Raw genomic sequence first — 25148 nt, 5'->3', positions numbered from 1 at the left:
CATTTTCTAATGAACCATTCAACTAAAGCTTTTGAAATTTTTATATGTTGTTACTGATGACAAAATAGAGGTCAAGTTCAATAATGACGATTTTGACTTTTACCGTTCAGGAGTTATGGTTCTTGAAAGATGGTAAATTGGCGTTTCCATTCACCTTGTTGCATTTACTCATGATCATGAACCATTCAATCTAAGCTTTTCAAATTTTAATATGTTGATACTGATGACAAAATGGAGGTCAAATTTGATATTGACCATTTTCACTTTCACCATTCATCAGTAATGGTTCTTGTGATATTGCCAGGACACAAATAAATGTTAATAAATCCGGTTTGCTGTCGTTGTGACAGCCTCTTGTTTCAATATAATTCATTTTATATTTTATTGAATATTCTTCATAGGTGTTTTTATGGAGATAGATGATGATGAAGATGATGATATAGAAATGACAATGACTACAATGGAACAGTTTGATCACAGGTTAAATCAGATGATGGATAAAATAATCAACAAACAATGGCAGAAACATTGTAAGTTACATTGTAAAGCAAGGGGCCAGTCCGTCCATACATACATTTTGTGTTCTAGATAAGTTTTTGGATGTTTAATGATATTACAATGTTATATTAACTTGTGAAATAAAGATTTGTTTATTTCAGTGCCAGAAATGATATCTGTACTTAAAGAAAAGATAATTGTGCTACTTGCTAATCCTGAGGAATCAATTTGTACTAGAAAATTACTGCAATTAAATATGAACACTAAGATAAACCCACTTCAGTTTAAGGTTAGTAAAATCAGATCATTTAAACTCAGATACAGAAAAGAAGGTTGTTATAATTATTTATTGTGAATTGAAAAAAAAAGAGAGAGAAGTTTGGTGCTGACAAAAATAAATTTATTGTTTTCCATGCAAATATTATTGTTTTATTTATATGTTCTAAATGGGTGCAAATGATACACTAGTTATCTTATTATAGCTAGAAGATTATTTTTATAAGTTTTGATTGGCACTCAGAGACTTACCTCAGAATGAAGTAGATTTAATATTTGGTTGTGAAACCTGGTCCTATTCTAATTCATCAAGTTCCAAATTTAATTCTGTGTATTTCGCAGGCCAAAATTAGGCAACTTAATAGATATACTTCAGTGACAAATGCATTATACTGGCTTTTAAAATTTAATGTCAAGGTCTGATTGTTTATTAGAGATGCATCAAGCAAAATTATGTATTCAAATATAAAAATAAGAAGATGTGGTATAATTGCCAATGAGACAACTCTTTACAAGAGACCAAAATGACACAGATATTAACACCTATAGTTCAAGTGGAGTCTGTTTCTGATTTTGAAGTCACAAGTCTTTAAAAATTATGTTGTGACAATGGCAATACTTATTCATGGATGGATGGGTGGATACCTCAAATCCTTTGTTTTTCTGTTATTCGAATGTAAATGTTCAGAAGCACTATAAAACTTTTTTTGTTTATAGATATTTTTACCTCTTTTTATAGATAGTGAATGGTTTACTTAATCTATTCTGTAAAGTCAGTGAAGAATGTCTAGTTGTGGACAATCCAGACCTGTCCTGGGCAGTACAGTTGGTGGATATGTTGGGAGAATTTACAACTCTTCATCACACTTTGTTTGTAGTTATTACCAGACTGGTAACATATCAGGTATATTATATTCTAATATGAAGTGCTTCTTTCGCTTTGTGAATAAACTTATGCTCTGAATTCAATAAAATTTGTTTGCACATGCGTATAATGACTACTGTAGAATAATGAATTTTATCAAATTGGCATGCATTTAATATATTTATTGACATATTTGACCTAGATACGACAACCGTTCATGCTGGCTGTTCAAAACTCCTCCCTCTGAAAAATCACATTGCCAAACAAAAAAGAGGGGTTTATGGAAGAACCTACACTTATACACATCAGACATAGAAATTACCTTAATTGTCCTAATCAGAATCAGAATAACTGATGCAAGCTATACTTTTTTGTACTTTTAACATGGTTAGGCATTATATTTGTGTTATTTTATCCATCACTATCGCTCGGGCAAAAATAATCCCGAATATAATGCCTACCCTTGTTTAAACTACAATAAAGTATAGCTTGAATCAATTATTTCTTAAATAGATTACCAATTTTCACGATACTTGCAAAAAATCAACTTTGAAAGGTTTAGAAAACATATCAGTAGTGCACTGTCAGTAACCTCAGTCATCTTAAATCCAGGATTGAAAACTAAGGTAGGAGAAAATTCTCCTAGGAGCCAATTGCTGGACTTTTTCTGGATTTAAAATATTGACACTGAGCCTAATTTTGTTGTTAAAAACACTTCAATAGCATTGACTTATTTCCACCTTTTATATATCTAATAAGAATCTTCTTTCAGATCAATGAAATGGAATCTCATCACATAGCTGGCCTATCAACACTGCTGACTTTCATGTCAATGAAAAGCCAAATCTTTGGTTTGGTAGAATTTTCACCTTGTACAAGCAATTACTGCAAAGAAAAACAGTATTTTACCCCAAAAATATGGGCCTGTCTTCCTCTTCAGACAGCGCAGCAGATGATATTTTGTCTAAGGTACGTATAAATGCAAATAAGTAAGAAATCATACAATTAAGTCAATTTCAGTAATATATCATGAAGGTATGGTTTATATTGTATGTTATTTTACACAGAAGAACTCTATTATGTCACATTTTAATTACCATAGATAACCTTGGTAACAAAAGATAACAAATTGGAGCAGGCCTAATAGCTTTAATATTTTGTAAGGGTGTAGATAGTCATGGCTTATGACAAATTTCTATCTCGAATTGGATCACTTCAGTGTTCTTCCAGTTGGCACTTGCTAGTTATTAACCACAAAGGGCCACAGAAACATATATTTACTTCTACATAGAACAAGAAAGTACCAGAGATAAACAATATTATGTCATTTAAGAATGATATTTTTGATTTGGCATGATCTTGGATAGTAAGGAAGGTCTGATGTGCATACATTTTACTCCTAAAATATGTGATGGGATTAATCAAAGTGAGAATTTTAATAATTCTTCAAAGAATGCTTTAGATATATTATTGTCTAGATCTAGTAGAATATAAAACACATACACTAGCAAATTAAAAAGATTTCATTTCAACCCAAAATCTTTATTCCAGTAAGAGAAAAAAACACCAAAGAGAAATAACATATACAGATGAAAAGTTATAAGGCATTTCATTAAGATGCTGGTTTGGTACTTCACCCTTTTAAACTGCAGAAAGATATTACCTTGATTGAAGAACTTTTACGTTTGAGCAAATACCTCCTACATATTACTAAACTATAAGAATCTTTTTATAATAAATATGTGTGTTGTTTCAGAAGTTGTAATATATAAATTATTACCCAGTAGTGGTATTTTTTTTAATTTTTTGTAGGTTAATGTCATCTTATTTCTTCTGTGTATTTAATGTTGTGGACAACTCTTGTTTGTTAGAGGAGGATTACAACAGAATATTTCCACATATTATAATCCAAAAGGTTTGTAGAAATTTTTAAACTAATGATATCAAGCTGTTGTCAATAATGTTTTAAAAAAAGCTGGGGGTGTGGAAATGCTATGCCCGACTCGCCCGACTCGTGCATTTGAACAACTGGACAAGTAATTATTTTTGTCTTGGTTGCCCGTGGACAATTAAAAAAATATACAAAACAAAGTTCAATTCCAACAAAAATATAAAATTGATTTCAAAACGTATTAAAATGTTTAATTTATGTAAAAGAAACCAATGGTCAGCAAGTAAAAACATCAATGTTCATGACGATAAATATTACATAATACCGGAAATTGATGGATTACCAAAATAAATTAAAATAAGTATACGAACCCGAGTCGCGTAAAATTGCATTGGCTTTGTCCATTGACCCAGGATCATTGATTAGGTTTTATCCATCATTTACCAGAAGTGTGATTTCTTTATAGGGAAAACGGTACTATTTATTCTGCCATATGTGACAATACTAACATTTTCTAAATTTACCAGTTTTTATAATAAAAACCTGGATAAAACAGTTATGTGTGGTACTCTATTTTTAAAATTGAAGCCAAATAGTATCATGACCAATTTCCAACGGAGCTTGTTTATGTTATCCATGCCCACCATCATTTTACACCAAATTTATGAAATTTTGGAAGCCTTTTCAAATAATTCTCTAGAAAATATTTCAATAGGTTTTAAAATTTATATTGTAAATTTACACACTGCAGTTATTCATAGATAAATAAAAAAATATATTGTACCCTTACATCCAATCATAGCCCTCCTAAGTTGACTTCCTTCACCTGTCTTGGGTACACAAAAGGCAAACCTAATGCTGGTAAAATGTAATAGTATTGTTTTTCCTTAAATTTTGTATTGAAATTCAAATTGATAAATACTTTTAAATAAAAAGCCGGGCAAGCAAGACAAAAAGAGTAATGAGTCGAGTAGAAAACATAAAACGCAAATGGAGGACACGGAGTACTAAAATAAAAAAACCAGGGCTTTCCATTACAGGCAGCCGAGAGACGTATTGTCGCAAAGTCGCGGTCACGATAAACAAGGATGAGAAGTCAGTGTTTACCTTGGGCTAAATATAGTTCACATGAATTCAGGTCACTGATTGGTTGTCTATTTAAAGTCAGAATGCATCGTTTCTTTTCAAAGATAACAAGAGAGACGTTCCGGTGGTCATTGAACGATAACAATAGAGACGTTCCGATGGTCATTAACTCGTTGGCTTTTATTTGGCTTTTAAAACCTGAAGACAATCAGATAGGATGACAATCTTATGTTATGGAATAATAGCAGTCAAATTAAAGAAAATATAGTAGATCATATTGTTCAGAATCTTGAAAACAGTATCTTTTGAAGTTCATTTTTCAAAACCCACGTGGTGTTCAGAGAATCAAGGTCAAAAACGAAAGTAGAATATTGTCAACTCGACCACAAATAAATAACATTTCCAAATGATTTATGTATCCGACTTATTGAACAGTATACAAAAAAAGCGAAAATCAGAGGATATATCAATTTTCTGTCAATGCTTGAGGAATAATTGTATGATTTAAATACGCGTAACAGTCTTTATAGAGAAAAGGGGGGTCATTTGTTTACAAATGCACGTAGTTATGCAAAATAAATCGATCAAGATTTCTAACAAACCGAATTATCATATAAATAAAACTCCTTTAAAAGTAAATGAATTTTAAGCATAAGGTAATAAAAATAAAAACTATAACATAAAAAAAAAAAGAGATTTCTTTGAGATTTTTTTTCTTTCTTCAATTTCATACATAAAAAAAGGTCATTTGAAAGATGAAATTAGGTGCCAGGAGATTGCGAGAATGCAGAATTTTGCTCTATTTATGTCAGAGCTTAAGGGGGCCTTGAGTGGCCCCCAGACCCCCTGCCGTAAGGCACCAAGCTTACAGCCGAACGCATGTTACAGCCGCCTGTTATTTTAATTGAGCCTTCTACTTCAATTTCAAGGGAAAGCCCTGAAAAACAGAGAATTTCAGACATTGTGGATATCAGATTGCCCCTGGCTATCTAGGATGGAAATTCGCAAAATAAATTAAGTTTTTGTCTTATTTATTGATGAAAGGTCAATATTATTTGTTGTGGAAGTGGTAAATTAAAAGGGACGCTTTAATTGATCATCAGGACAATAATAAATATTAATCAATAACAAGAGTGTCAATTGAGAGAAACACCACAACATCAATGTTTATCTATTATTTACTAGTTTACATTTCTTCAATTACTGTCCTCTCCTCAAATTGAGTATATGTACCTACTGGCTACAATCTTTATTCAAAAACTGCTGCAAAATTGTCCTTTACATGTCATTTCATTGGTTGGTTTGCTGTTCGGTTTCTGTCCCATTGATGTTAACCCATTTCTTACTTTCCTTTTTTTTTTACACATATAGACAAATGGATTTCATTTGTTTGTGAGGCACAATTTAAACAGTGCTTAGTAAGAATCACATATTAGCTAACAAGAAATACTTCAATATTTATTGGGATCATCAGGGCAAGTAACTTTTTTTCCAGACAAGTAAAATTTATAGTTTTACTTGCCCAGGGACAAGTGCTCACGACAAATATTGCCACACCCCTGAAAGCCTAATAATGTTTTTAAAAAAAGCCTGATCATTTTGTTTGGACTGTACTGTACTTTCGTGTTTTTTGATTTTTTTAACGAGTTTCTGTTTTTATTTTCATTTACTAAATCTTTCTTTTATAAATTAATCGGTATATATATGAAATGTTATCCAAAAGTGTGCAGCCGTTTTCTTTTAGGAGAGTTGTAACAACTTGATGCAATTCAAGTTGTAAAACACATGCTGTCTGATCTTAATACTTTGTAATGTGACGAATTAGTGTTATTATTGGTTAACAGATACCATCTTTTGAATCAAGTCTTTGATATAAACTTAATTTTGATGATCAATGTTTTTTTCTCAAAAGGGAAAGATTAGTAGGGTATAATGTTTTTAACCTGTAGGTCTGTCTGTTAGTCAGTCAGTCCTATTTTTGTCATCATAACTCCTCAGTAACTGCACAACAGAATTTCATGAAACTTTTAAGATAATAATAACATACTATGCAGATGTGCATATCCACAAGAATATTTTTGTCAGTTGACTTTTGCAGGAGCTGAGAAATTTTTAACTTTTTTATCTGGTGAGATTTTATTGCAAAACATTTTATCAATACAAGATCCACAAGTATGCCAGTATGACTGAAACCATTAGATGTGTAGTAGTTTTTACTATTTAATGAGATTCTTACACATTTTTTTTATAGGTTTGGCCTATCAAATCCAAAACAATAATAAGTAGGTGGAACTGAAAAGAGCAAAAATGTTCAGCATTATAATCCATATACAAGTTATATTCCTTAAATAATAATTTTGGACTGATTTTTAGCTCTAATGAGCCTCTTGAAGTCTCACATTGTAAGAGAATAGCAGTTACATTGTTTGTTTTTCAAAAAATAAGATATCATACAATTTTCTAGTAATACTGAATAAAATGAGGTAACATTTGATCAGCTGCTTGACTGTGATGAGTTATAAGTATCAAGAGCTTTTCAAATCTGTAAATCACCAACTTAGTCTTTTCCAAAAATTTTAAATAGACTACCGGTAACTATACTTATTCTGACATCACATGCATTCTTGTTTGATTTTGTAGTTTATGTTTCTTTGTCAAAGATTGATACCAGAATTAAAGCGAAGACCATTACAGCAGACGGCATCTAGTGAATTACTGATGGCATTGTACATTTATAAATCTAAACAGTTCAAAGAGATAAAACATAACATGCAGGTGTGATACTATAGTAAAGATAATGTTAAAATTATGATAATGTGCTTTATGTAAAAGAAAGGGTGGGAATGGGCACAAGGTTATTTTGACATTGTCTTTAGTTGAGAAGGAATCATATTTATTTGGCATAACAAGAGAATAATCTTGTCAATCTGAAAACCACCAAATATAAACTGTAAGCAGCAATAATGTTCAGCAAAGTAAGATCTACAAAAAAGTTAATATGACCAAAATTGTCAATTGACAATTAAGGAGTTATTGCCCTTTAAAGACAATTTTACACAAGTTGTTCATCAAGTTTGCTAACATTTAAAAATCTCCTCTGAAATCCAGGTGAGCAATTCAGGCTCTTGAGAGCCTCTTGTTAATGTGAATAATACGCCTGGGTGAGTATGGCAATAATAAGAACTTAGTTGTCTCATTGGCAATCATACCACATCTTTTTTATATTTACGTTCTGATATCTGATCCATAAGCAAATGGCTCAAGTACTACTAGGTTTTAAAATTGCAACATGCTTTAGCAGTTTCATAGAGGAGTGATGTTTTGACAACAAAAGATAATACCTGACATTAAGGTAGATTAATACCTAAATGAAAATCTCTAGATTAAATTGAGAATGGAATTGGGGAATGTGTCAAAGAGACAACAACCAGACCACCAGAGGGCTGAAAATACCAGAAGGCCACCAATAGGTCTTCAACACAGCGGGAAAATCCCTCACCCAGAGGCAGACTTACAAGACATTTTAAGGTCATCATATATATAGTCATCAACCTTCAACAAGTTTGACAAAGAAGGAGGTATGCTAAGTGCTGTAATTTTGACCCTGAAATTACCAAAAATGTAATATTTGTTAACCCTGCAAAATTTATTTTAGCTCTAAATGGTATATGAAAATCTGAAGTATACCTCGGAAATCAGTTGGGAGTGTTACTAATACTATGATATTAATCTGCAAAGCCGCATATTTTTCCTTTTCCACAGCCTTGTACAAATAAATTTTATAATACAAGACAATGTATGATTATTTTATATTTTACATTATTATTTTACTACATACTATGTATAAGCTAGCTACTATATAGATCTTTTGTTTAGTTAGTTTTGATCAGTAGAATCTTTTGGCTTTGGAAACTTTTTATATGTTTATTTAATATTTGTCCAAAATTTAGCTAACCTTTGAAGTCTGGTTGAATATGGAGTTGGCAGTTTGTCCTAATCAAGATATGTTATCTGATTTTGAAAGGTAAGTAATATTGTACTTTATCAGTAGTGTAATACGTGATAGTACTGCAAAAGACCTTACCACAAAACACGAGAAAAATAATAATTTCTATAGCAATCATATTACCATAAAATCCTCATGCTTTGACTTTCTTTTTTTTTCTTTTAAACATTACAAATATCTTTGTATGGTCTCTTCACAAGGGAAACATATTGTGTCCTAAATGTCTGTTCCTATGTTCCTATGGGCCAAGTGAGCTTTTGTCATCACTTGGCGTCTGTCATCTGTTTAACTTTTACAAAAATCTTCTCCTCTGAATCTACTGTGCCAAGTTTTACAAAAACTTGGCCACAATCATTATTGGGCTATCTAGTTTAAAAAATGTGTCCGTTGACCCTGCTAGCCAACCAAGATTGCTGCCATGGCTAAAAAAAAAAAAAATGCAGATTTTGGCTTATATCTCTGAAACCAAAGCATTTAGAGCAAATCTGACACGTGGTAAAATTGTTTATCAGGTCAAGATCTATCTGCCCTGGAATTTTCAGATGAATCCGACAACCTTAATTTGTAATTTTAAGGAAATTTTGCTGTTTTTGGTTATTATCTTGAATAGATAGAGATAAACTGTAAACAGCAATAATATTCAGCTGAGTAAGATCTACAAATGAATCAACAAGACCAAAATAATCTGTTGACCCCTTAACGAGTTATTGCCCTTTGTAGGCAATTTTGAACAATTTTTTTGTAAATTTTTGTAATATTTTACAAAAATCTTCTCCTCTGAAACTACTGAGACAAATCTAACCAAACTTGTCCTCAATCATCATTAGGATATCCAGTTTAAAAAATATGTCAGATGACCCCACCCGGGAACCAAGATGGCCACCATGGCTAAAAATAGTACATAGGGTAAAATGCAGTTTTTGGCTCATATCTCTGAAACCATAGTATTTGTAGCAAATCTGGCTGTGTTTAAATTGTTCATAAGGTTAAGATCTATCTGCCCTGAAATTTTCAGACCATTCAGACAACTTGTTAGGATGCTGCCCCTGAATTGGTAATTTTAAGAAAATTTTGCAGCTTATTATCTTGAATATTATTATAGATAGAGATAAACTGTATACCCCATTAATGTACAGCAAAGTTAAGACCTAAGAATAAGTCAACATAACCAAAATGGTCAGTTTTTTGCCCTTTTATATAGTCAATTTTCAATAATTTTCATAAATTTTGTAAAATTTTACAAAATATTTTTTCACTGTAACTACTGGGCCAAGTATAGATACATATAATTGTAAGCAGCAAGAATATGCAGTAAAGTAAGATCAACAAACATTTCACCATCACGAACACAATCTTATTATGACTAATGTGCCCTTTGTTTAATATGCACATAGACCTAGGTGAGCGACACAGGCTCTTTAGAGCCTCTAGTTATTCTCCTTCTGGCAAAATGGAAGGGGACATAAGGTTTGCATTCTGTCCGTCTGTCTGTCAGTTAGTCTTGCAAATTAGTTTTCCTCACTTTTTTTTCTTCATCCTTTTTTTATTTATTTGATATTTGGTATATTGTTTAATCGTCACAAGTTTCAGATCAACTGTCAATTTTGTTCTGGACTGATGACTTTATGCAGAGTTATGGTCCTTTATACCTAAAAAATTCATGCAAGTAATCAGTTTCCCACACTTTTTTGGTCAAGCATGAATTAATATTTGGTAAATAGTTTTACCATGACAAGTTACAGATTAGGTTTGATTTTTGTTTGGTTCATATCATGTTTTTGCAGAGTTCTGGTCATCAGACTTAGAAAATATGTACAAATAGTCAATTTTCAGCACTTTTGTCATTTATTTCCACAATTCAGCTCAATGAATGTTTTAATCTATAGGGGACTTTTTTTTGTCATACAACACTCTTAGAAGTGCTTGTTATAGTTTCATATCTTTATTCAGACAGGAATATCTACATGACTGTATATACAAACATTACATGGCAACAACAGAAGAAGATTGTGGCTGTAACTATGACTACAGATATACCTGTTCTATCATGCTGGAGTCTGTAATCCATTCAGATATGAGGTAAAACTTACCTAGACAAACTTTTTGCTGTGAAGTAGCTGCTTTATATCAAATTATCTGAAATATTAGTTTAAGGGTTAAAAGTTCATTGTTGGTGGACATCTCGTATAAAAATACTGTGACTTATACTGTGGATTCATTATTATTCGTTGGATACCAATTTTCGTGGAATTCGTGGGTACAGGTGAACCACGAAATTAAATGTTTAACGAATAACAAACTTTCTATAGGATTGTATGCAGACTTCAGCAAAACCACGAAATTAAATATCCTCGAACATGTAAGATTTCAATAATCCACAAAAATTGTTACCCACGAAAATAAATGAATCCACAGTATCATATCTCACTTGAATTAAATTGTGATGAAATTTTTCAGGCCTCACAGTCATAAAACTTTCGAGCATGATTTTTGTACTCGGACTCGAAAATGAACCAATCAAATTGCTGAATTTCATGTTCGAGCATGATTTTTGTGCTCCGAGCACTGAGCAAAGTTTTATGCCTTCAAGGCCAGGTTTGTGAGTTAAAAATGATGTGGCATGATTGATTTATATAAAAAGAGACCAAAATGACACAGATATTAACAACTATAGGTCACCGTACAGCGTTCAACAATGAGCAAAGCCCATACCGCATAGTCAGCTATAAAAGGCCCCAAAAGGACAATGTAAAACAATTCAAACGAGAAAACTGACAACCTTATTTATATAAAAAAAATGAACGAAAATCAAATATGTATCACACAAACAAATGACAACCACTGAATAACATGCTTCAGACATAGGACAGGCACATACATACATAATGTGGTGGGGTTAAACATGCTATTTGGATCCCAACCCTCCCATAACCTGGGACAGTGGTATAACCGTACAACATAAGAACGAACTATAAAAATCAGTTGAAAAAGGCTTAACTCATCAGATGGACAAAAATACAAGTGTATTTATAATCATTTTTTTAACAATATATGCAATATATAAATCATACTTTTTAGTTCACTATTCTTGTTAGAGTACATTGGTGTTCAATTTAGACATATGACTACAGACAACAGTTAATTGTAGACTAGTCTGTTGTGTCTCAAAATGATTTTACTGTTCCAAAGAGAAATATTAGTAAAAGTTGAAAATTTGTTTCTAGTCTAATAAATTAGTTTTTAGTTTAGTTTAAACATATTGATTTAAAGTGGATTGGGAAACAAGTGTTGCATTTTATATTAACCCCTTTCCACTTTGCAGGTGCGAGTGCTACCTTGTAGGCGCATTAGCCTTCTATTTTTCGAAATCTACATGGGTGTCTTTAATGTGCAAGAGATATTGCTCTCTCTTAACAAGGATCAGCTATTTATTGTCCCTTTCCTACGAACTATCATAGGCCATTAAAACAAAAATGAGTTCAAGCTAGCTTATCTAGAAGTCTCTGTTGGACTTGAAGTTTTTATTTGTTTCAAAAGTTTTAATTTTAATTTATTTTCAGGTCCTACAGTAACAATGACATGTATTGTCCTTTATGTTTAAAAAGATGCAAGGAGACAAACAGTAAAGTGATCTTTATACAGTATCTTCAGGTACAGTCTATGTTTAGAATCATAATTATAGATTGATGGTTCCCAGAATAAGTTATGTATAAGGTTTAGTTCAATATTTTCTCTTTTTGCTAACAAAAATAATTTGAGAAACAACTTCATGTTTGTTTTTTGGCAGTGAGCATTTACCATTCAAGAGTTATGCTGCTGATTGGGGTATCTGTGATCACTTGATTACCTAATTCTAGTTTCATTTTGTCTTTTGTGATCCTTCTCAATCAGTAAACATTAATTTCAAAAATAATTTATTGTTTATTGAAGGAATTATGCTGGTTATTACCATCATCTAGATATTCAGCTGACGATAGTAGACCTTGGTTAATGTCTCATTTGCAACTGTTGGCCAAGAATTACAGTACTTCCTGGAGTTTAGAGGCTGTTGTTAAAACTTTTTTCAGGTAAATACCTTTAATATATATGTATTTACCGTATAAACCGGTAAAAAAGCCGCAGGTTTTTTTTTCTGTCATTGACCCTGCGTGTTATACTCAGGTGCGCTTTATGTATGTATTTTTGTTGTGTTTCAGGGACAAGCGTGAAAAAAATATCTATGGATTTTTCATGGAGATCGTCAGAAGATTGTTAAGTACTTGCAGTGACTTGATAAATTGTTGATGTGCTTTATTTTGTTATGAATAAATATATTTACTTGATCATTTGTTCTTTATTTCATTGTTGATTTACGAAGTTGCCAACCATGTGTTCAAATGAATCGAAGTGTTATATAAACAAAGAGAGATAATCGTGTTTGTAAAGAGGTACCATACAGGATATTATTTGTGTATTTACCTAAAAGATGTGACTGTTTGTTGTTTTAATGTTTTAATGATGTTAAAAAATCATACTTTATTTTCTCCTATAGAAAATAATAAAGACAGTGATTGTTTATTTTCAATGTTCCAAGTTTCTTTTTATAAAAACGAAGGTGATGTCATTTTTAACCATGTGTTGAAACGAACTCAGGTGTTACACAAACAAAGAACAATAAACCGTGTGTGAAAAGAGGCACCATACAGGTTATACTATTGAGGAGTAACTGCTTGTTGTTTTATTGTGTTTCAAAATGAAGTACCTTGATGAAATATTGTAACCTCACATAATCAGATATTCGAAATAAAAAATAATAATTCAGTTTCATAATTTAATATGCCAAGACAAGTTCAACAAAAACAAATAAATAAACATAAGAAGTCAAGCACAATAAATTATTATCTTTAGAAAAAGCACTAAAAGTTTGTATTCAGTACAAATGTTCATAAATTGATGCTATCTAGTCGTCTGAGTCACTGAAACCATCAAAATGAAGATGAGCATTGGTGGTAGGAGGAATCCAGAGGCAGTACACGATAGTACACAGGTGAAGCTTGCTTTTTCGTGGCCGGTGGTCTTGATGCTAATGGTTTTTGTACCACGTTTCTCAACTGTTCTATTAAGTGGCAAGTCAAAAGTGAGTGGGACCTCGTCCATGTTGATGACTGAGTCTGGACTAATGTTGCAGTCTGCAACTTTGTATATGCAGTACGCTCTGAAGTTGACAAGTTTCTCCTCGAAGTTGGCAGGAAGAGTCTGGCAAACAGTTGTTCTGGATCTAATGGATAACTGTTTCCTGCGCATAAAACGTAAGCACCAGGAAGGGCCACCTTGGAAATCTACTATGTCGAGCTCTTTGGCAGCGGCAATGGCCTTCAGACGTATCTGTGTTGTACTAACACCACGAAGTGATGCTCTTTGTTCGAGGACCCAGCTCTCAACCTTGTCTTCTAGGGCAGGCCACCTTGCCTTGTGACCCCTGTTGGCACGCTTAGATTTCTTAGTCTAAGTTGGTCTTCTTGTTTTCTCCAGGAGCGAACCATGGACTCATTGATAGTGTAGTTGAGAGCGGCAGCTCGGTTGCCATTCTCTTTGGCATATTTCACGGCCTCTAGCTTGAAAGCGGCGGTATAACTCTTTCTTGGTGGCATTTTGGAAACTATATATTTTTATTATGAAAAAATGGACATTTTATTACAAATCTCGGCTTGGGTTGAAAACCAACGCATATGACATAAAATAATTTTCATTGGAACAAGTGAGATCGCCCAATTTTTTTCTCTTAAAAATTCTTAATATTGCGCATTGTTTTAGAATAACCTTTAAATTATTGGTTTTCAAAAACATTTGAGAAAACTGGCTTCAATGTTTTTTTAAAACAATGACCACGCCTTCCACGCCTATCTAATGAACCAAATCTTTTTGAACTATTGCAAATAAATATGATTTAACAAATTTTATTTTTCTACAAAAAAATATTTATTCTATCTTCTATTCAATTAATCTTTTCTCTATACAACGTAAATTATTAAAACAGATAAAAAAAAAAAAAATGTGCTAAAAATATCGATCTTTATTTTCCAATTCTATGCATATTTTATTTATATGAAGTACTCAAAAGAAAGTCATGTTAAATATTACACGCCTTAAAAATATATCACACTAATTTTAACCATTAAACTTTATTGAGTTATATTCTAATATGACGTGCTTTTTTCGCTTTGTAAACAACACCATGATAAAATTCTCGATATATCTATACTTAGCGCAGACTCCAAGATGTACACAAATGGCTGTTTAAATTTGCCTCCCACGTAAATCCACATGTATCGTAACCTATGTGTAAACAGTTGTGGATTTCGCTGTGTTAACAATTACAATTGAATAAAACATTTATTCTGATTCTGACGCATAACAAAAAGAATTTACACATTAGAGAACGGAAAAATGGACAAAAAAAAAATTAATTAAATTCCGCGAAATTCCAGTAATGATTTTGGCGCATTAACGTCATTTAAAAACATGACGTCATATGAATGAAAACGTCAAATCTGAAGGTTTTTCTATTGCGTTTACCTTCCTAAACTCTAAAATAAAGTATTGAGGTAGGTGTTGCTTGTTTTCTGTTCTATTGCATTATTCGCACATTAACTGATTTCAGCAAATCAATGTCATGACGGCTCCTTGGTTACAACATGTCAACAGTTTTGACGGTAGCTTACGATAAAAAATGTAAATTTAAAATTGCAAATGTTGGGTTTACTGAGAAGTAAAAAAAGTAATCACATTTTTTTTTCTAGCGGTTAGTTAAGAAATCATTCATGCAGGTTTATTAGATTTGTTTTACATTTATCGAACAGTGGGTAAAATAGAACAGCCACACACACGGTATACCCATCATCGCTTCAGTTTTTTAATGATCGTATTTGTTCTATTAGAATCGAAATAATTCATGGAATCCATAGATTTGTTGTAAATTTACACATGGCCTGGGCTGTGATATTCGTTAATTTTATCCCTCGCTAACGCTCAGGATAAAATTCGAATATCACGGCCCAGGCCATGTGGAATCCATAGATTTGTTGTGAATTTACACATGGCCTGGGCCGTGATATTCGTTTATTTTATCCCTCGCTAACGCTCAGGATAAAATTCGAATATCGCGGCCCAGGCCATGTGTAAATTTCCAACAAATCTATGGCTTCCATGAATTATTTCTTAAATAAACAACAGACAAGTTTTATATCTCGCCGTCTTATATAAATTCCCCTTTCCGTGCCCCATCTCACTTTCAGTTAAAAACGATGACCTTGCAGAAATCAAAATGGATTTGTTCATAGTTTTTAACCAAGTTTAAATTGAAAAATGTTTGGAGCTATCTTAAACTTCAACTTTTATTTTATAGACAACAATAAAATTCTCTCGATATTTTATTCGACAATTTTTTCTTCACAACTTATTGTGACCAGTAAACATGTGGTTACAGGTAGTTACGTAATCATCAAGGTAAACGATGGCAGTTTTATGGCTTGAGTGACCTTTAATGAATACATTTGCAAGAATAATTAAAATCATTGATTTCAATTCAAACAATTTACAAGCAATCACCACCGAATTAATTTCAATCAAAACAACAAGTCCACAAATGATCAATAGACACCCACGCTGTAGACACATGGCCATTGTTGACAAAAAAACAACAACAAACAAAACGGCGTCAGTAAAACAATGAGAAAAGTATAATCATTTTATTAACATTTTTTATTTAATTATGACACAAATAATTAAATACAAAAATACTTTCATCTTTCTCACCAATCTGAAAATATAAATGAAACATATTACGGAGTGAACATTCATAACACTATAAAGTCAGTAGAATAAATGTACGTTTTCTTCAGCGTGCGCTTTATATGCAGGTGCGTTTTATGTAAGGACTAAAACAATCTTCCCCCCTAAAAATGGCTATATGCGCCTTATAAAACGATGAGCTTTTTATTCGGGATTATACGGTACATAAAATGCAACATAAAAAGTAGTCCTAATAGTCCATTTGCCAATTACCGATTTGATTCTTTTATTAAACATCTTTTGATCAAATTACTTCCCTTTGTCAATTGTAAACTGGGTTCTATACCGGACAAAATTGGCTTTTGCCAATGCAAAGCATGATCAATTGAAAGTGTTGGATTGGCGGTTCTTATTGACTATTAACTAATTCTTCATGAAAAATAATTTCTGATGTCAAAAGTATTAAGCTTCATAACAAATTAATGTAATTAAAGATTTAAAAAACTTAAAGGTTACTCACATTACGCTCAGGTAAATTTGCTCTTTCTGCTAGCTCTTCATTGTAAATAAAAATTAATGTCTCTCATAAGGGAGACAACTAAAAAAAGGATCAAAATACAGGGTCAATTACGGGAATTGGCAAATAGACTATTAAAGGGTATGAATCTGAAAAGTTTCTTAATTCTCAAGTTTAAGTTCCATATTTTGTTTTCACAAAACCTCAACTATTTTCCTAAAATGCAATTTTTAGGCAAAGGTAAATGCATTTATTAAATTGTACTCATAATGAAGTTGATTCAGGGTTATGGTAACACTTTCCAAACGAATGTAATGTGTGCAATTTGAAGACAACTAAAATTGTGGAAATTGTAAGTATGCAAGCATGATGATTAAATACCATTGCAAGAAGTTAAAGGATATATGTATAATGAGATGTTTTTTTAATAGAGTATTCAAAACTTGTAAGCTTAACAATAGCATTTTTGTGTCCAAATGTGACTGGTAATGTGCCTTGTCCTGTGTTTTTCATTATTGAGAAAGTCTTAACAGCCAGGAGTTGGTTTCACAAAAAAACTTGCGACTAAGATTGATCGTCAGTCATGAACAATTCAGTATACTTAAGATCATACTTAGACGGAAGTTTTTTTGTGAAACCAACTTCAGATCTTTTTCAAAGGAAAATATCTTCTTCCATGTGTCGCTAAAGTACACTCAAAGTAATACATTTTTCACTTATCTTCAGTCTGTTGTTCTTGGTCCATGAAGTTTGTCAGTTACTCAGATAAAATACATTGATTCAATCATTAACCATATACACAATGCATCAATTATGGTTACTAAACTGCCTTAACTATTTGAAAAATATGTTAAAAAGGTAATGAAGAAAACATGCTGACCATATTTTTCTTTTTTTCTTTAAAGGACAGTTTGTTGTCTTCCAAGACACCTTTTTTACACTGACAGTTTTACAGAACCTATGGTTGATGAAGATTTAGTTCTTTCTACTATAAATGGTGAAATGGTGAGTTTACTGTGGTGTCTTGTCTATTTTATGCATATTATGAAATCATAGCCATAAATTAGTAGAATGGTGTGGGATCAACTTTTACTTCTATTACGTTCTTTGTATTGGCAGAAACAAATTTTACCTAATTCTATCACAAAGTTGTTATTTGTTTGCACTTGACTACGACAACGGTGCTCCTACATGTGAGTCACTAAAAATGTTAACTACAAACTTAAATATAAATTTATTCGAAATTTTAACAAAATCTGTGACTATAGCCCATTTTATACTGTACAGTGACCTTTAGCAATTGGCACATACTATATTACAAGTTCTATATATACTGTATAGTGACCTTAAGCAATTGGCACCATACTATATGACAATTTCTATATAACTCAGCGTTTTCAAATTCAAAGAAAACTAAACATCTTGACAACAACATTTTATTTTTTCAGAGAGAAGGTCTAGAAGATGGCTGTGTCTTTCCTAGTAATGTGTTTTCATATCTTATGCAGGTATAAATGTTGTCATTGTTTTAGTTTATATAATTTACATGGATAAGAACACCATTATGAGTTATTATGCCCCACCTACGATAGTAGAGGGGCATTATGTTTTCTGGTCTGTGCCTCCGTCTGTTCGTCCATCTGTTTGTCTGTCCCACTTCAGGTTAAAGGTTTTGGTCAAGGTAGTTTTTGATGAAGTGGAAGTCTAATCAACTTGAAACTTAGTATACATTGTCCCTATGATATGATCTTTCTAATTTTAATGCCAAATTATAGTTTTTACCCCAATTTCACGGTCCACTAAACATAGAAATTGATAGTGCGAGTGGGGCATCCGTGTACTATGGACACATTCTTGTTTCATAAAGATCTACAGTCACCGAAGTATTAAGTACTTATTTTTGTGGAAAAGGCATTGAAACTACTATAATAATATTTATAAAAAAACCGAGACTTTTATTATTTAAAGGTATAAATTTAGTAATAGCAATATTGTTTTTAAGTTGGTAAACTAAAAGATGTATAAAGGATATGACAAGGAAAGTCTTGAAGGATCTTTTTCAACACAAATTACCATTATATTTATATGTATAGCAGCAAAACTGACATTTATGTATTCCCATTCCAATATTCAATTAAGTTAATAATAAAGCTGAAAGATTAAATAAGTTTAGTTTGATTGTGTAATGTCTTTTTCAGGGCATGATCCTGGTTAAACAGGCTATTGATATTGATAAAATATTCACTACTTGTCCAATTATGTTGACATCTTTGATGGTAAGTACATGTAATGGCAACCAATCAAAAATTTGTAAGCATCCATGCTGGAACAAGGGCAAGAATTGAAACTAAGGCCTAGAACTCAAAATACTTTCATCCTGTCTAAAAAAAAACATATTATACTGATTTTTGTACATTCATCTTATGAACATTTGATATTGATTTGACAGCATTTAACACTAATTACAGAAGAAACTAGGATGATACTTACAAGCCAGGGGAAAATATGCATATGTTGTTAAAAAAGTGCTTATCAAGAGTAATGGTCCTTCTGATCTTCTGAAGGATTGTGTCGTGAACTTTGAGGTTATTGGAAACAAGTGTTGCCAAATGATTTAAATAAAAATTCAATGGATGCATGTCTATTTAAATCTTTGATTGCCATTTGAACAAATGTTTTTAATTTCTTTTTAACTTCACTCAATATAATGTTACTTTTCATAACAATCTACTTGAACATTTCATAGTTAACCCTTGAACATTTGAAGAATTCTAAATATATGAAAACTGGATGAAAAACAATTACAAAGTTTAACACAAGCATGACAAGTGTTATTTCTATTCAACTTTTTTTTAGCAGACAGCTTATTCCATGTCTTACGTTTGAATTTTGTTTTTTATTCAAAGTTCAGTTACAACTGTAATCTGTATGTATATAATGATTTTAAGGAATTTATGATGAAAACAAACATATAATCACAAGTTATTAAACAGATTAATTTTGTTTTAAAACTTTTCATTTAGACCCAACCCTAGTTCACTAAATATATAATCAGGTTTATATTCCACATCAATTCAACCTATGAGAAAAAAACTATACACTAATTGATTATATTATTAATTTGTATATTTTAACTTATTTGATCAGTTCAAGGATAATTACATGTTAAACTATATTTTCAAAGGTAGACAGAAAACGGCGAATAGCAAAAAGCATATTGCACGGTTATTTTTAGAATATCTAAAAACTGATATACTTTGTGAAGTCATATAATGATAATAAAAAATATGTATGATGGATTACTTGAAGGAAAATAATCTTCAAATACATAAAAAAAAAAAAAAAAAAGACAGGATATATCAACTAAAAGAAGTATATCGACCTCAGACTTTCTCCTCAGTCAATATACTTCTATCAGGTCAATATTACCTTGTATCGACCTCAAAAAAAGGCTATAATTGTGTAATGTTTCAGTTTCTTTTAAGAAGGAGCACAAGTACCAAACAGTCTATAATCTACTGAATCTATTTTCAGGTTTATCTTCCAACAATTAAATATCTAATAGAACAAGTAACTTTTAGGAACAGCAATCTGGTGTCTGTAGTGGGCTGGTTAAAAAGGTAATTTTTGTAATATTTCCTCACCATCTCTAAAGTATCACCTTTTAATTGTAATGTATCTACATTAAATTTTAATAATTGTAATGTATCTACATTAAATTTCAAAGCAATAACTTTTATCTGTTGTGGTTGTGAAAGTTGTATCATTATTTATTAATTATCATTTGTTTTTAAATTTGGCACTGCTGCATAGATTGTTTTTAGATGTCCATTTAGCTATTGGTCATGTGTTCTAAATAGAATTCATTGATATTTTGGACTCACAAACCTTATCATGGAAATTACATAATTCATCTTAGAATAACAGTACATATGCCTTGTATTCACAAAATTTTGTCTCTGTGATTATCGACAGTAATTGTTATCTCTATTGCAGGCTATTTGAAGGCCATTTCTCCACTTATGATGAATGTATTGGAGCGATTACTATCATTAGTTATTTTCTTTATTGCAGGGCATTAGAAGGCCATTTCCCTAGTTTTGATGACTGCCTTCCATGGATGTATGCAGTAGATATGTTGTCCCTTTGTATCAACAGGTATCTAATTGCCACAAAGTTTTTCTGTTAGCTAGTTATGTTCTCTTCTTGTTTTCGTTAATTTGAATTCCTCTGATCTTTTGGATTTAAATTTTCTTTGTTATGATTATACCTTCACAATTACATTGTTTGATAAAAGAATGCTATTGGCAAATACATTACAGCTTATTTCACATCTTAGTTCTGTTAATATAAATTTTCCCAAGTCTGACACTCAGGGATCAGTCATAATTTATTGACTTTTAACTTTTAATGTGGTCAGATAAAGGGGAACCAGTAATGGTAGGTCAATGATATTTGGTATGTAATTATACCCCCGCTTTCAAAAAAGGGGGGTATACTGTTTTACCTCTGTCTGTCAGTCAGTCCGTCAGTCAGTCCGTCCCATGAATATTTTTCGTCGCATTTTTCTCAGGAACTACAATACAAGGATTTCTGAAATTTGGTTTCAGGGTTTATCTAAGTCAGCTATACCGTGTGATGTGTTTTCAGATTGATCACTTGACAACTTCCTGTTTACCGAACACTTGTATGATTTTACACGTGATAGCCAAGTTGAAAATTTTCGTCACATTTTTCTCATGAACTACAATACAAGGATTTCTGAAATTTGGTTTCAGGATTTATATAAGTCAGCTATACCGTGTGATGCGTTTTCAGATTCATCACTCGACAACTTCCTGTTTACCGAACACTTGCATATTTTTACACTATTAATATTATCCACTTGCGTCACATTTTTCTCAGGAACTACAATACAAGGATTTCTGAAATTTGGTTTCAGGGTTTATCTAAGTCAGCTATACCGTGTGATGTGTTTTCAGATTGATCACTTGACAACTTCCTGTTTACCGAACACTTGTATGATTTTACACATGATAGCAAAATTGAAAATTTTCGTCACATTTTTCTCAGGAACTACAATACCAGGATTTCTGAAAATTTTCGTCACATTTTTCTCAGGAACTACAATACCAGGATTTCTGAAATTTGGTTTCAGGATTTATATAAGTCAGCTATACCGTGTGATGCGTTTTCAGATTCATCACTCGACAACTTCCTGTTTACCGAACACTTGCATATTTTTACACTATTAATATTATCCACTTGCGTCACATTTTTCTCAGGAACTACAATACAAGGATTTCTGAAATTTGGTTTCAGGATTTATATAAGTCAGCTATACTGTGTGATGCGTTTTCAGATTCATCACTCGACAACTTCCTGTTTACCGAACACTTGCATATTTTTACACTATTAATATTATCCACTTGCGGCGGGGGTATCATCAGTGAGCAGTAGCTCGCAGTTTCACTTGTTGTATAAGCATTACCACATCTCATTTTATTCAAGTTTATTTTTCACATATTTTCAGTCATTTCTATTCATTTTAAGATAAAAGATTATTAATTTCTATTGTCAATGTAAATTTTCTGATTATTTTTTCACTTAGGGACCAAGTAGAAGATATGATTTCACAATTCTTGTCACAGAAAACAAACAAAAACAGCTTGGTGAGTATTCATTTCACCTAGACAAAACATTTGAATGGTATTCAGGTGGAAACATTGGCATAGAGTATACATAGTTGTACAAACCTTATGTTTGCAAGGACCTACAAATTTGACAAACCATTTTTGTTGATAGGTGATTTATTTGTTGTCTTTCAGATCAATTCTCTTTCACCTGATATTAATAACTCTACCATCAATCTCGTCTCAGTCATTACAGCTGAACAGACGTGCTGTGCAATGGCGTAGCTGCTTGAAAACTGCTCCGCAAAAGAAGTGTGTATCTAACCTGTTATGATCGGAATTCTTCCGGAAAAAAAGGTACAATATATTCATTTGAATTTGAAGAAGCTTTTGGCGAGAAATATTTATCTTAAACTGTGCCAATTTAATAATTTTATTTTGAAACGATATTGCTGTTCAAAATGATTTGAAGCGTTTCCAACGAGTAACGTCATAATAACAACCCTGATTATTCCGTAACGTTTTCCTATTGTGTGTGTTACGTTCTACAATTGTTTAAGAAAATGGCGTCCAGCAACAAAAACAATAAAAGTCAAACATGAAAAAAATTCAAAGCACAGATAATAACAAAACTGTTCAACATCAAAATATATCAAGAGACTACACTTTAAATAAATCAAAGGCCTTGATCAAGAAACTAGATGCAACAAGATCAGAACATTTAAGTTTTAAATTGACCGGTGGTGGCCTTAGGCTGTTTTTTAGCACGTCTAGTTTTGAAGTGTTTAAACGTGCATGCACATACTATTATGAACATCTGAATACAAATGGAGGAGATAACAGAGAAATCGCATTTATTCCAATCAGCGATAAGAATAATAAAAATGCCGTTGAAGAACAAATTAAAGTTTCCGAAAAAGGTTTTGATTCGTTGGGAAGATCTATCAAGCGTAAATCTTATTGTATTAATATATATTTCACAACATCTTCTGTACTTATTAATGGAAAAGGACTGAACATATTTTGTGAAACAGATCTTCCGGTCATTGTAGTAAAAATGAAGGAATGTCAAATAAACGGGAAAGATATAAATTTAAATGAGCTAAACAAAATTTTCGAAGAGGTGATTTTAATGGAGAAACAAGGAAAAGAAGATTGCAATAACAACTCTGTTATAGATGTAAATAAAACAGAACATTTAAACCCCGGTACCATTCAAATATCAAATCCTAATAACAACACAATAAAATCAATAAAAGAGGATGTATCGTCAAATACAAATCGGGAACAGTCAACTTCGTCAGTAGCTATACCTATAATAGATATTCCAGATGATATACAAGCACAAGTGAAAGATATAAATCTGACTAATTCAGAGGATGAAAGTACATGTTTAGATGGAAATGGTAACACATTACCACAGTTGAATATTCGAGACTTTGTTACAACACTAGACAAACTAACTACTGTTGTTACAAATTTGAAAGACAAAGTTGACGAATTGGAAATATCTATACAAGCAAATAATTTGTCAAATGCGAGTAGCATTCAAATTTTAAATGACCGAATGACAGCTTTAGCAAAGGTGCGCATGCAACATGACCAACAATCAATGAATAAGATGCAAGACATTGAAGCAGAAATTCAAAATGTTAATAAAAATTTGGAAAAAAAAGTTAACATGTTACAAGGAAAAACACAAAGCATCAGTGATAAAATAAAACTGTATGAAGTGGAAACAATTAAATTACAAAAAAGCTTTATGCCGGAGGAAAATCTCGGTAACCAATGTACCCCAATGTTAGATGAAGATCAAACAATTCCAAAAACAATATGTGAAACAATATTACAAGAACATTCACATGAAATAGAACAGTCAATAAATGCTGATATAAATGAAGAACCACAAAATCCTGTTTATGATACCCAACCAAAACTGCCATTATCAGGAAGTAGGGTTTTAATTGCCGGAAGTTCAGTCCTAAAAGGAATTGACCCATCTAAATTAAAAGATTATATAGATGTCCATGTTCACAGAGGAGCAAATGTACTAGATTTATACGAAGACATAAGAAATATGGATCTGAGTACATACAATACAATTATAATTCATGTAGGTGGCAATGATGCAAGTAGCAAAATGAATGTACAACAATTTGTGGACATTTTTCAAGAAATCATTAACTTTGTAAGATGTCAAAACTGTCGAGCAATTGTATCTGGAATATTACCAAGGATACAATGTGATGTCACTGAGTATAACACAATCCTAAAACAAATGTGCCATTATAATGATGTCAAATTCATATCAAATTATGAATCTTTTGTCTACAAAGATGATCATATAGCTAAATCATTTTACACCACAGATGGCATTCATCTAAATAGATATGGAACAATAAAGTTGTTGGCAAATGTTAATAAAGTAATTAAAGTATTCAAGGGAAAACAAATACAGCATCATTTGAACCAACAAAACAGAAATAGATATCAAAGTTCCAGTCACCAATATTACGCAAACAACTTCAGAAGGAGCCCTACAAAACAAAGATATCAACCTAGGAGCAACATGATTACAACAGACAGAAGAAATTTCAACCATTCAG

General features: G+C 31.8%; 1 protein-coding gene across 1 annotated transcript in view; it reads left to right on the top strand.

The window, feature by feature from the left end:
- The window catches only part of LOC139525442 (Fanconi anemia group A protein homolog), a 73580-nt gene that overhangs the window by 38255 nt on the left and 10177 nt on the right, over positions 1-25148 (top strand). Inside the window, exons 20-35 of the mRNA XM_071320774.1 lie at positions 402-530; positions 660-787; positions 1514-1678; positions 2412-2608; positions 3452-3554; positions 7257-7391; positions 8567-8640; positions 10573-10701; positions 12183-12273; positions 12553-12689; positions 17815-17914; positions 18358-18417; positions 19108-19185; positions 20444-20529; positions 20984-21067; positions 22521-22581. Of these exons, the coding sequence (XP_071176875.1) occupies positions 402-530; positions 660-787; positions 1514-1678; positions 2412-2608; positions 3452-3554; positions 7257-7391; positions 8567-8640; positions 10573-10701; positions 12183-12273; positions 12553-12689; positions 17815-17914; positions 18358-18417; positions 19108-19185; positions 20444-20529; positions 20984-21067; positions 22521-22581 (1757 nt within the window). The remainder of the gene's footprint in view (positions 1-401; positions 531-659; positions 788-1513; positions 1679-2411; positions 2609-3451; positions 3555-7256; positions 7392-8566; positions 8641-10572; positions 10702-12182; positions 12274-12552; positions 12690-17814; positions 17915-18357; positions 18418-19107; positions 19186-20443; positions 20530-20983; positions 21068-22520; positions 22582-25148) is intronic.

The sequence above is a fragment of the Mytilus edulis genome, chromosome 5, assembly GCF_963676685.1.
Source record: "Mytilus edulis chromosome 5, xbMytEdul2.2, whole genome shotgun sequence".
Taxonomy (NCBI): Eukaryota; Metazoa; Mollusca; class Bivalvia; order Mytilida; family Mytilidae; genus Mytilus; species Mytilus edulis.
The sequence above is the reverse complement of the archived record's forward strand: the minus strand, read 5'-3'. Positions and strand labels throughout refer to the sequence as shown.